The sequence below is a fragment of the Podarcis pityusensis genome (genome assembly GCF_964106645.2).
Source record: "Podarcis pityusensis genome assembly, chromosome: 13".
Lineage (NCBI taxonomy): Eukaryota > Metazoa > Chordata > Lepidosauria > Squamata > Lacertidae > Podarcis > Podarcis pityusensis.
This window is the reverse complement of record NC_138038.1, coordinates 14342923-14353722: the sequence shown is the minus strand read 5'-3', so window position 1 is coordinate 14353722 and position 10800 is coordinate 14342923. Positions and strand designations below refer to the sequence as shown.

The window sequence follows — 10800 nt, the reverse complement described above, 5'->3', positions numbered from 1 at the left end:
CAACACACTGTGCAAGGCTCCATATGATTTTAATCGTATTCTTATTGCTTCTTGTATTTCTTACACTGCATTTTCTCGGACTGAAAATTAAGTTCTAGGGAACTCGTGATCGCGTGCAAAGGAATAAATAAAAGAAAGGCTGAAAATGCAATTTTAAAATCAATATGAATATTCCATGTGGACCTGCCACAGAACACCTGAAAGACACTTGCAGAGCACTGATGGTCCGTGGACCAAAGTTTGGCAACTCCAATGTTGGACTTGATCCTCCTTTGTCCGTTGACCATGCTAGCTAGGGCCGATGGAAATTGAGAGCTGAACGCTATCTAGACGGCCAATTGCTTCTCACTCCTGCCCTAGATCTACCCAGCCCCTTGTCAAAAGAGGCTAAAGGGTCAACCTCTCAAGTCTTCTGCTCAACTCTTTAATTAGGCAATAGCTACACAGCACAGAAAAGGGACGCGGGTAGCACTGTGGGTTAAACCACAGAGCCTAGGATTTGCCGATCAGAAGGTCGGCGGTTCGAATCCCCGCAACAGGGTGAGCTCCCGTTGCTCGGTCCCTGCTCCCGCCAACCTAGCAGTTCGAAAGCACGTCAAAGTGCAAGTAGATAAATAGGTACTGCTCCGGCGGGAAGGTAAATGGCGTTTCTGTGCGCTGCTCTGGTTCGCCAGAAGCGGCTTAGTCATGCTGGCCACATGACCCCGAAGCTGTCTGTGGACAAACGCCGGCTCCCTCGGCCTATAGAGCAAGATTAGCGCCGCAACCCCAGAGTCATCCGCAACTGGACCTAATGGTCAGGGGTACCTTTACACACCACAGAGGGCAGTGAGGGGCAGATGGGGCTTAACACCCTAGGAAGGTAGCCCACCTAGGAGAACTGATTCTAAACTGCTGCCTTGAGAGACATCTTTGGGAGAAGAAAAAGGCTCGGGAGCAAACCCTAGACAGATCCAGAGTGGAGTCCCTAAAGCGGTTGGATGGCGCCTTGTATGTCTCCTTCCGGCATCTCCTGCAGCCAAGCTGGTGTCAAACCTATTGCCGTTTTCCTTTGGACCCCCATCAGCGAGGCCAAGAAGGGGGTCTTGTCATCTGGGCAGCCCAGGATTCCCATACACACTGCCCAGGCTTTCCCAGGTTCTTAAAAGCCTCGAGTCTGATCTCACCAGTGCCCTTCCCAGTGTTTATGGGTTTACAAACTGAGATATCTGGAGTCAACAAACAGGCGCAGATGCAATCCAGAAGTATGGTTATCTTTCCAGAATCAAGGTGAGTGAGAATTCACATACAGGAAGGAAGGGCCACAATTCTGAAGAGCAGCCCAACTGTGGTATGGAAACTAAACAGGGTTTTGTCCGTGCCAGGTTTATGTCTGCCATGTCAAGGGCCAGAACGAAGCAGAACCTGTAGCCCTCCCGGGTTTTGATGGTTAAATCCTCATCATCCTCAACCATTTGCCAAGTTGTTTGGAGCAAATGGGATCTGGAGTCCACTGGCATTGGAGTAGAACAGAACAGTCTTGCAAAAACAAGATGCATTTTATATTGAAATAATTACTACGAAATAATCCCATTTTGGAAAAGCAGTGTTGGCATAAAATGGGAGAACTAAATACAGTGGTACCTTGGGTTAAGTACTTAATTCATTCTGGAGATCCGTTCTTAACCTGAAACTGTTCTTAAGCTGAAGCACCACTTTAGCTAATGGGGCCTCCTGCTGCCACTGCCGCACAATTTCTGTTCTCATCCTGAAGCAAAGTTCTTAACCCGAGGTACTATTTCTGGGTTAGTGGAGTCTGTAACCTGAAGCGTCTGTAACCTGAATTGTATGTAACCCGAGGTACCACTGTAATCCCGACCACTTCTTGACATAGTCACAACCACAGTAGGGACTTTGCATCCTCCCTGTGTTTATCGAATTCCACCCAACTCGCACTCCCCAAGCAAGTGTGCGTACAATCACATCGGCCGCATGCAACCCTCTAGCTATGGGTGAGAGAGGAACAAACAGGACACCCGGCAATCAAGTTACTGCCCATAGGCTTAACTGCACTGTGCAGCTGGCTCAAGCAAGTGAGCCAACTTACATGAGCAAGTGCGAGCAAACAACTGAGCATGCACACAAATCGTGGCCCGAGGGGAAAATCCTTTTGTGGCTGAGCATGAAAAGCAAACCAAAACACTTCTGTAATGAAACGTTTCTGACCACACCCAAATTCTCCTATGATCTCTCGGGCCCCAGAAACAGGCGTGATCTTCTGCTTCTGATTTAGCCCAGAATGGGCTATTTAACCTTTTTAAAAAGGCGACATGTCATTCCTTCCAGCTCATAATGCCATGACTACTGTTAAAATGGCAGGATGTTGGCTGTATCTCCATAAACAATATTCATAATAAACACTTCCAACATTTGATTCAATATTTGGTTCAGGCAGCCAAATCTGAGCTCCACCTCCTATCCTGGACTTCTTCTATATTGCCTTGGACAAATCACACCTCCCCTTACCCCAAACCTCTGTTCTCCAACTGTAAAAATTGGAACAATAGTAACCCAACCAAACAAGCGAGAAACAGTTTGCTTTGACAGCACATATGGTAAAGGAAACAATTGTAAGGTACTCTGGACAAGTTAAAGGTCATCTAACAACTAATGTGTCTTCTATATTAGGAAGCCAAAACAATGGCTTAAAGCGGCCTGTCCCAATTAATTTCCCATTAAAACTTTAAATAATGGCATCCAAATGTCACCTGGAAAAATGATTCACAATATTCTCCACCTAGGGAGAATATCTTGAATTATTTTTCTAGAAACCACACCAGAATCATTACGCTGACATGTCCTTCAGTTTATTAGAACTCTTAGCATGAATCTGTATATCTTTTTGTCACAATGTGACTGTGTTTTCCTTTTACAACTCCTCGCCACTTCTCCCTCCACCCACAACTAGTCTTCCCTTTAGAAGACACTCAAAATAATAGTTTTAACAAGTCAGATGCAGTTTTGCCAAAAAAAAAAAAAGTCCTCCCATGAATGCTGGATATTGTTCCGTTTTTGTTTTTGTTTTAAAAGAACCCCACTCAGAGACCCCTTTGATTATACATAATTTAAAGAAAGAGCACACGCTACATTAGAGCTATCTTCAAAAACAGTATGAGGTTTTGAATTTATTCTGATTAAATCACCAAAAAAAGAAAAGAAAAGGTCCATTGTCATATATATATATATATATATATATATTCATAATCTATATATATATGTATATACATACACACACACACGCACCCACAAAATGGAAATAACTTCTTGCATTCTGATTTCGGGGGGGTTGGGGGTTTCTGTCCCATTCCACAAGTCCTTAGGGGAAAAAATCTCCCCTGTTCCATCACTCTCCCAATTTGGGAAAAGCTTTCTCTTGTTGTCTGCTGAGTTCGTTCTCTTTCAAGAGTTTTTGGTTCTCAGCTCTCAACCTGCCCAGTTCCTCCTCTAGCTGACTTACCCGGGGGTCTTCCGTAGAGTCCCCCAAGAATTTCTTGTTCTCCATCCGCAGGCGGTTGTTCTCTTCCTCCATCCTGGAGAGACACTTCTCCAGCTCCAGGTACTCTGTGATCAACTCCTGCTTGCTCATGTTCTGGAGGCTTTCGACGTGGTACTTCTCGTAGGTCTCCGAGAAGTCCTTCTGGAGAAACTCGCTGCCGTCGCCTCCCATCCCGTCGCTGCCGCCGCCTTCCTCCTCCACGAAGAAGTCTTCCTCGCTGGTGTCCTCCGACTTGGCGGCAGTCTTCTTGGGGAACAGGCCGGTCTTCAAGTCTGGTTCTTCCTGGTCGTGGTCCTCCATCAAGAACTGCGTGGTGTTGTACGGGGCGACGGGCTGCCCCTTGGCGAACATCTCTGCCCGCAGCCTGGAGGCCCGTTGGCTCTGCTTCTCATCAAACTTCTTCTTCTCCTCCCAGCTGAGCTTGTAGTAAGGTTTCCAATGCCTCTTCTTCTTTGAAGGACGTCTCCTGTGCTTCTTCTTGACCAGCTTCTCTTCCTCCTCGCCTTCAGCTTGGGGCCTGAACCTCTGGCCAACAGGCCCGGAATAGCCTTGGCACTGCAAGCCGAGCTGCTCTCCATCACATGGCTTTTGGACGTCCGCAGGTGCGCCACAGTTCTGGTCCTCAACCTCACCGCCGACGGCTCCTTCTGGGGCACCCAAACTTCTCCCAACCGGAGGAACCACATGTTCTGCATCACCTTCTTCGCCTCCGCTCATCGGGCTGCCATCCTGCTGCTTGGTCTCTCTCGGCTGCCACCTACCGTCCATCGCTTCTCCTTGGAGCACTTCTCGGCTGGCGGGTGGAGACACCAAAAAGGGCCCCTCTCCACTACTGGCATCCCTGCAGGGGGAGAAGGGAGAAGTTTTGCCATTGGGTTGCTGCTGGCTGGCAGAGAGGGCAGCATCAGCCATTGTTGGCAAGCCAAGATTTGGATTTCGGGTGCTGTCGTTCTCAGTCCAAAGGGGCTGGTTCCCTCCTCTTCCTCCTTCAAACCTGCAACTGTCTTTAACTCTTTAGGTCCTGCTGTTGTGGCGGCCAGCTTTTAAAGTTCGCAGGAAACAAAGGCCCTTAACCCTTCACGAGCTGGCCTTCATTTATAAACCTTTGCAGTCCTCTCGGGCCACTTCAGATCGGGATCTCACAAGTTGCCACTGTTAACCCTTGCAGAAGGAGATCAGCAGCAGTCTTGTCCTCCGAAGGCCTTTAGGCCTGAATTACCCTCGCAGTGTCGGCCAGGGGCTGAAGAACCAGTTCTCCCCACCAGCTAGCACCCTGTCTCTTCACATCAACAGCTGCATGGCAACTCCGCACATCTGGAAACACAAAAGTTGGGGGTGGAGAGATATATGAGCTAGCACAGGACCCAAGGCAACAAGAAGAACTATGCCCCCTTGAGAGCAACTTGCAAACGATTATAATAAGTTGGGGGGGGGGACAAAATCCTAGAGATGAAAAAGGAAACTGGGGGGTTAAGCTGCAGGCAACGAAGAGTTAAACTGTCTCAGTCCAGGCACTTACGGGTTAAAGGGGATCCAGTTCCAGCACCGCAGGAGTTAAGAGCTGTCCCGATGCCAAGTGTTATTCCTTCCTCTCACCAGTTCAGATCCAAGTAATCAGCTCGAGGAGAAGAAGAAAATCCGGCCCAAGCTTTCAACAATTAAAAAAACTATCCCAGCACGGCATCGAAAGGGTTAAAAGAGAGCTCCACCTTAGACAGCAAATTGCGAAGTCAGCCGGGAAGGGGTTAACTTCTCCACGCACACCCAACGTTCGAACACCCACCCCCTCGCAGTTGGCCCCGCCCCTCCCCTGGCCTCTTTCCTCCCTTACTCGAGCGCCTTCTGCTCTCAACTGCTACTCCCCGCTCGCCGCCTCGCCTTATATAAACGAGCCAGCCCCCACGTTGGAGTGCGCAGCCGCCTCTCAGATCCCTTGTCCCAAGGTATCTCGGGATTTGTGGTTTCCCTTTCCGATCGATTGCACAGTTCGCTCTAGCCACAACGACTACGATTCCCAGAACCGCGGCGTGACGGCGTTCGTCAGCCAATCAACCATTGGGTAGGGTTGGACGAAGAACGAGACGCTCTCTGATAGGACTGCTAAACAACTAAGGCATGAATGGCTATACTGGACGCCTTTCATTCGTGGCTTAGCCAATTAGAGGTGGATAGTAGGAGGCGGTGGAGGCGGTGGGAAATGGAATATACCATCAGTTTACGCGGGGGTTAAAATCTCCCCCGGGGGCCGAACAGCTTCAAATGGTCCTCACGGAGCACATATTAAGAGGAATGTCACCTTATAATATTTATCTTTCGTAATGGGGATGGTGGAAAAAAGATTGGTGATTCTCCCCGTAGGAAAAAAAATGGTACTGCCCAAAAAGTAGTTCGAGGCTATTTTTGAAGATTAAGAGGATTCCGTAACAGCTCAGCGGTTTAAGACCGCGGAATTTCAGTAACAGGTCGAGTATTTGGAAAGAGAAGAGATGTCATCGGGTTTCGAAAAGGATCTGAATGAGAGAGGTTGGTAGGAAGCTCCTGCAGGCGGAAGGACACTTCATTGTTTAAAGAAACACACGCTGCGTTAACCTATGACGGTGACTGAGCCGTGTGGAGGGAGTTGTAAACAAACCGAAGTCGGAAACGAGTTCCGTCTTAAAGGGACAACGCCAGCTCTCCCGTTAGATCAAATGATGTAATAGGAGGCCTGGGAAGGCTGTGTGGACTAGTGGTTAAAGACTTGGCAGCCTGGGCTCTTCTTCATGTTGTTGTTGTTGCTGCTGTTTCCTCTGTAGAAGATCTATGTGAGTTGCAGCAGATTAAAGTAGAGGGTATTTATTAGCCAGATCCTCCTGTTTCTGACAGCTGAGATCCAAGGGAAGATGGGGAGGGGTTAATCCAGGAAGGTTCAGACCTTCAAGCCTTATTGCATGGCGTGGAAGCACGCCCCTAATGTCCCAGATGTTTAGGAGCATGGGAAAGTCGGGATGGTGGTGGAAGAGGCAGCTGCACTCTGCACATGGTCAGAGGCCCCTTCACCTTCCGCGTTGCTTTGTGCATTTCTAAATCCTGCGGGCCTTCGGATTTAAACAACAGTGGCAGCATTTGCAACTGAGCTAAACCTTGGAAACCTGGCTCCGCCCAGCCCTTGCTTCCACACAAGGCACGATTGTGGTAGCAGAGTACCTGCTTTGCATGCAAAAAGGCCTGGGGTTGTTTTGTTTTTTTTCAATCGTAGGCATTTTTCAGGTAGGGCTAGGAAAGGCTGGAACCCTGGAGTGCTGCTGCCAGCTCGAGTAGACATCACTAAGGTAGATGGACCCATGGCCTGACTCAGAATAAAACAGCTTCCTGTGAGATCTGGACTGAGGGTTCTTCAAGAAAGGGTGTTATGGGTAGAGGCCTTCCTTTATGCACCTCGGCTGCTCAGGCAAAAATGGTATGCGAATGCAGAGGAAACAAAACCTTGCTAAAACCAAAGTCCCCTTTTGATTGAATGTTATTTTAAATGCAGTTTTAACATGCTGAGCGTTCTTTACTTTCCCCCATCATCGCAAAACAGTCCTGCGAGCCTGGGATGTTATAATCAAACCCAATTTGAGAGGCCATGCAACAGAATATCAGCCGCTGGGTTTTCCACCACAGGAACTTGCATCAGACAATAGGGATAAACTGAGTAGGAGGTTAGATTCAGCATATTTGATCTTTTAAAAACCGAAGGCTTGCTTCTCCTCTTCAGCTTAAAAACCCAGGCTTTTTTAGAAGGCATGTTTTAATTAATTTGCAGGAAAGCTGAGAGCATGCAAAGTACTCTGAATGCAGCTAATACTGCTCTTGCACAAGTTTCTGCCGATTGCCCAAAACATCCCTTGTGCAACCTTACTGAAGAACGCCAGGACAAAGGTGTAGGCAGGAAATAAAATTCCAAAGCAGCTGATCAGCCTGTGAAAGTCACGCTTCCTAAACACCTATGTTACAGACGGAGAAACTGAGGTTGGATAATTGCAGCTTGCCCAAGGCAATGGCGCCACGGCAGAAGCAATGCTTCAGTCCAGGTCAGATTTCAGCTCTCTTGTTATTGAACCACATGCGTTTTCCCACACCAGGTCCAGTCAGCCACCAGCCTTGGAGGAACTTTAAAGGAAGTAAGATGTACTGATAGTGCAGTCCTAACTATGCTTACTCAGAAATAAGTCTCAGCTAGTTCAGTGGGACTTAGTGGCTTGTCAGCACGTTCAGAACTGCAGCCTAAAACATTGTCAAACCCGCCAATGGCCTTTGACAGTTATTCTGTGTGGCTGTGGCAACCCTTGCTGGCCCAGGACATATCCTGCACAGAGACAGAGTGGTCCTTCTGGGGCTCAGTAGTTGGATTTAGATCTGGAAGAAGACTTCCCTCTGCTCTGTAGTGGGATTGCTGTGCAGCCTTGGTTATCTTTCTGTAAAATGGGAATAACAGTGACCAGCCTCCTATGGGCCATGAGATGCAATAAAAATGTTACTGCCCTGTAAACATTTTCAGTTGAAGGCTATTAAAATCCACTGCACTGCCCCCCTCCGATTGTTCCAAATAAATTACAAAGCAAAATCAGCCCAGTTTATTTTTCAGAGACAGTTCCTCCTTTTCAAAACTTGCTCCTGGTCACTGGCTTTCCAAAGGGGCTGTTCTATCGGTATATCTGACAGCAGAACAGAAAGTCTTTTCCTGATAGGCTGCTACTTTTTGGCTCCCTGAAATTTGGCCTGGCTCCTGCTTGGACAGGCTGTTCCCTCTTTGCAGGGCGAAGGAACGCCAAGCAGACGGCTGAACTCTTCTAGAGAACCCTTCCCCTCCCTCCTGCCGCTTGCTTTCAGGTCTTTTGTTCCTGAAAGGGAACATGGGGTCTCCGCCTTGCTGTGCCTTCCAAAGAGCCTGTCTTTGGGTTTTTCCAGGGCACTACTAGTTTGGCATCCCATGTGCCCATCCTTTGCCAAGGATTTCTTGGTTCGTAGCAAGAGTAAAGCCAACTTGGTGTATAGGAGCTCAGTCTAGGTCATAGCTGTCAACTTACAGATTTGAAAATAAGGGACCAGCAGCCTTGAAAATAAGGGATCAGCAGCCAAAATAAGGGATTTTAGTCAACCAGCAGCCCAACGAAGCCTCAAGCGGTGGTTCCCACAGCGCAGCAACCCGGCAAAGGGGATGCAGCAAGGGAAACCACCGTCACCTCTCTGCTGGGAAGCGCTGAGCAAAGGCGAGTCCCCAGGCAACGCGGCCGATTTGATCGGCACAAAGCATGCAAGCTCCACCCCCCAGTCATTCTTAGACTCCTTTTTAGGTGAGCAACGCAGCCAAGCAACACAGTTGGAGCCTCCCTCCTCCCTGGCTGGCAGGCAGGGAGGGAGGGAGAGGAGCTGCTTCCTTTGAAACCCGGGAAATTTAAGGGACATCATCAATAAGGGACAGCAGCGGGACACGGCGCTGGGATAAGGGACTTTCCCGCCAAATAAGGGACGGTTGACAGCTATGGTCTAGGTAGATTCAGGCAGAGCTGACGGTGGAGAATTTAGTGTTTCGCATCTGGGACCTCTGCAAACACAACTTCATCTAGGGTTACAAACTGCCCAGGGAGAACCAACAGACCGCCTAGGTGTGCCTTGAATATGTGCAGAAATCGCCTGCGAAACTTTTTCATGAGCTGTACTGGGTGCTAAGCGAGCTGCTGTTAAAAGCGCAACTACGGAGGTTGTTTCAAAAAGCTGGCAACCTTGATCTGTTAGGTTTATGCATCCATGTCCAGTGACAGCAACCCCTGAGCAGAAATGGGATTCAGCCTATGGACCTGTTGAATCAGGGGAGAGGGTGAAAAATTCCAGATCCCTTTATGGCACACAGGTTTTGGATACCTGGATCCTTCTACTGTGCTCATGGTTCCTTGAAGCGAGGTCTCGCATGGAATGGTAAAACGGGAATAATAGATATTATTCTCCCTAAAGTTTGTTGTGTGTTTCATCTTTTCCTGAAATCTCTGAAATGTGGCTCTCCTCTCTTAGCCCCTGCAAATGTCCCTATTGTCCAGGGACAGTCCCAGACTTATAGATGCCATCCCGGTTTCTGATTTGATCCCGGAATATCCCGCTTTTCCTTAGGACGTCCCTATATTCATTGGAGAAATGTTGGAGGATATGGAGTTATGCAGTTCCTGAGCCCAGTAAGATAAGTAAATCTACAACCTTTAGAAGGCATCTGAAGGCAGCCCGGTATAGGAAGTTTTTTTTTAAAAAAAATGTTTTAATGTTTTGTTTTTATATATGTTGGAAGCTGCCCAGAGTGGCTGGGGGAACCTAGCCAGATAGATGGGGTACAAACATATTACATTATTATTATTATTATTATTATTATTATTATTATTATATAAATAGGGACACCCCTATTTTCATTGGGACATCCCAATATTATTATTAAATCGGGACATCCCTATTTTCATTGGGGAAATGCTGGAGGTCTGCCCCTCAGAATTGTTCCCAGGCTGTAGCTCTCACAGGCCCAGCTATGCACCCTGACTCTTTTTGCCTGCCTTGAATATGCTATTGAACTCAGATCATGTCACCTATTTAGTAGGTTTGTTGGGGCCAATTATAATTATGACTGCTGAGGATTAAGGACTTCCTTGTCATGATAAGTTCCAGCACCTTTCCCCCCCCCCCCCAAGAAAAATAGCACTGGTTTTCTCCAATTTCTTTCGATACCTCACTTATTTACTTTTAAAGTTACTTTCCCATTTATATCCCAGTTATTGAACAACTGTCCTCAAAGTGGCAGGTGTGTGTGTATACAGTGGTAACTTGGGTTACATACGCTTCAGGTTACAGATGCTTCAGGTTACAGACTCCGCTAACCCAGAAATAGTGCTTCAGGTTAAGAACTTTGCTTCCGGATGAGAACAGAAATCGTGCTCCAGCGGTGCGGTGGCAGCAGGAGGCCCCATTAGCTAAAGTGGTGCTTCAGGTTAAGAACAGTTTCAGGTTAAGAACAGACCTCCGGAACGAATTAAGTACTTAACCCGAGGTACCATTGTATGTCTGTATATTAGTGTGGTATTATGCAGTTTTTCCTCCACCCACGCCAGGCTTGTGAGTTTTTCGCTGCCCACTCTTGGAGACAGCACACTAGGTTCCTTGGGCCTTTGATGTACTCCAGCAAGCCGGCTCTTTATATTTTTATGCAGGCCACACTTATCGCTCCAAAAGCACACTAGTGGGTGGTGATTATCAGTGTGGTGATC

The 10800-nt window shown here is 47.8% G+C and overlaps 1 protein-coding gene and 1 long non-coding RNA gene across 5 annotated transcripts in view; one reads left to right on the top strand and one right to left on the bottom strand.

Annotated features, from left to right (window-relative positions):
• Positions 1-2824: 2824 nt before the first annotated feature.
• HEXIM1 (HEXIM P-TEFb complex subunit 1) lies at positions 2825-5320 on the bottom strand. Of its 2 annotated transcripts, none has more exons than XM_080976976.1 (2): positions 5055-5320; positions 2825-4376 (listed from the first exon to the last, which is right to left on the bottom strand). In XM_080976976.1, the coding sequence occupies exon 2, from the start codon at positions 4301-4303 to the stop codon at positions 3383-3385; it is 921 nt and encodes a 306-aa protein (XP_080833102.1). In that variant the 5' UTR covers positions 4304-4376; positions 5055-5320; the 3' UTR covers positions 2825-3382. The 2 variants fall into 2 exon arrangements, with proteins under 2 accessions (XP_080833102.1, XP_080833101.1); XM_080976975.1 differs by having other exon boundaries at positions 2825-4849; positions 5055-5319.
• A 200-nt stretch (positions 5321-5520) lies between these two features.
• Positions 5521-10800, top strand: part of LOC308460612 — a 427618-nt gene continuing 422338 nt past the window's right edge. For 2 of the 3 annotated variants that reach the window (XR_013978621.1, XR_013978622.1), the window contains exon 1: positions 9234-10779. This is a non-coding gene — a long non-coding RNA (uncharacterized lncRNA). Of the gene's footprint in view, positions 10780-10800 lie in introns of all 3 variants that reach the window. The other variant, XR_013978623.1, reaches the window with a different exon arrangement.

Excerpts from the sequence above, each read along its gene's own strand:
- HEXIM1 (XM_080976975.1), bottom strand. The coding sequence starts at position 4,447 with ATGGCTGATGCTGCCCTCTCTGCCAGCCAGCAGCAACCCAATGGCAAA.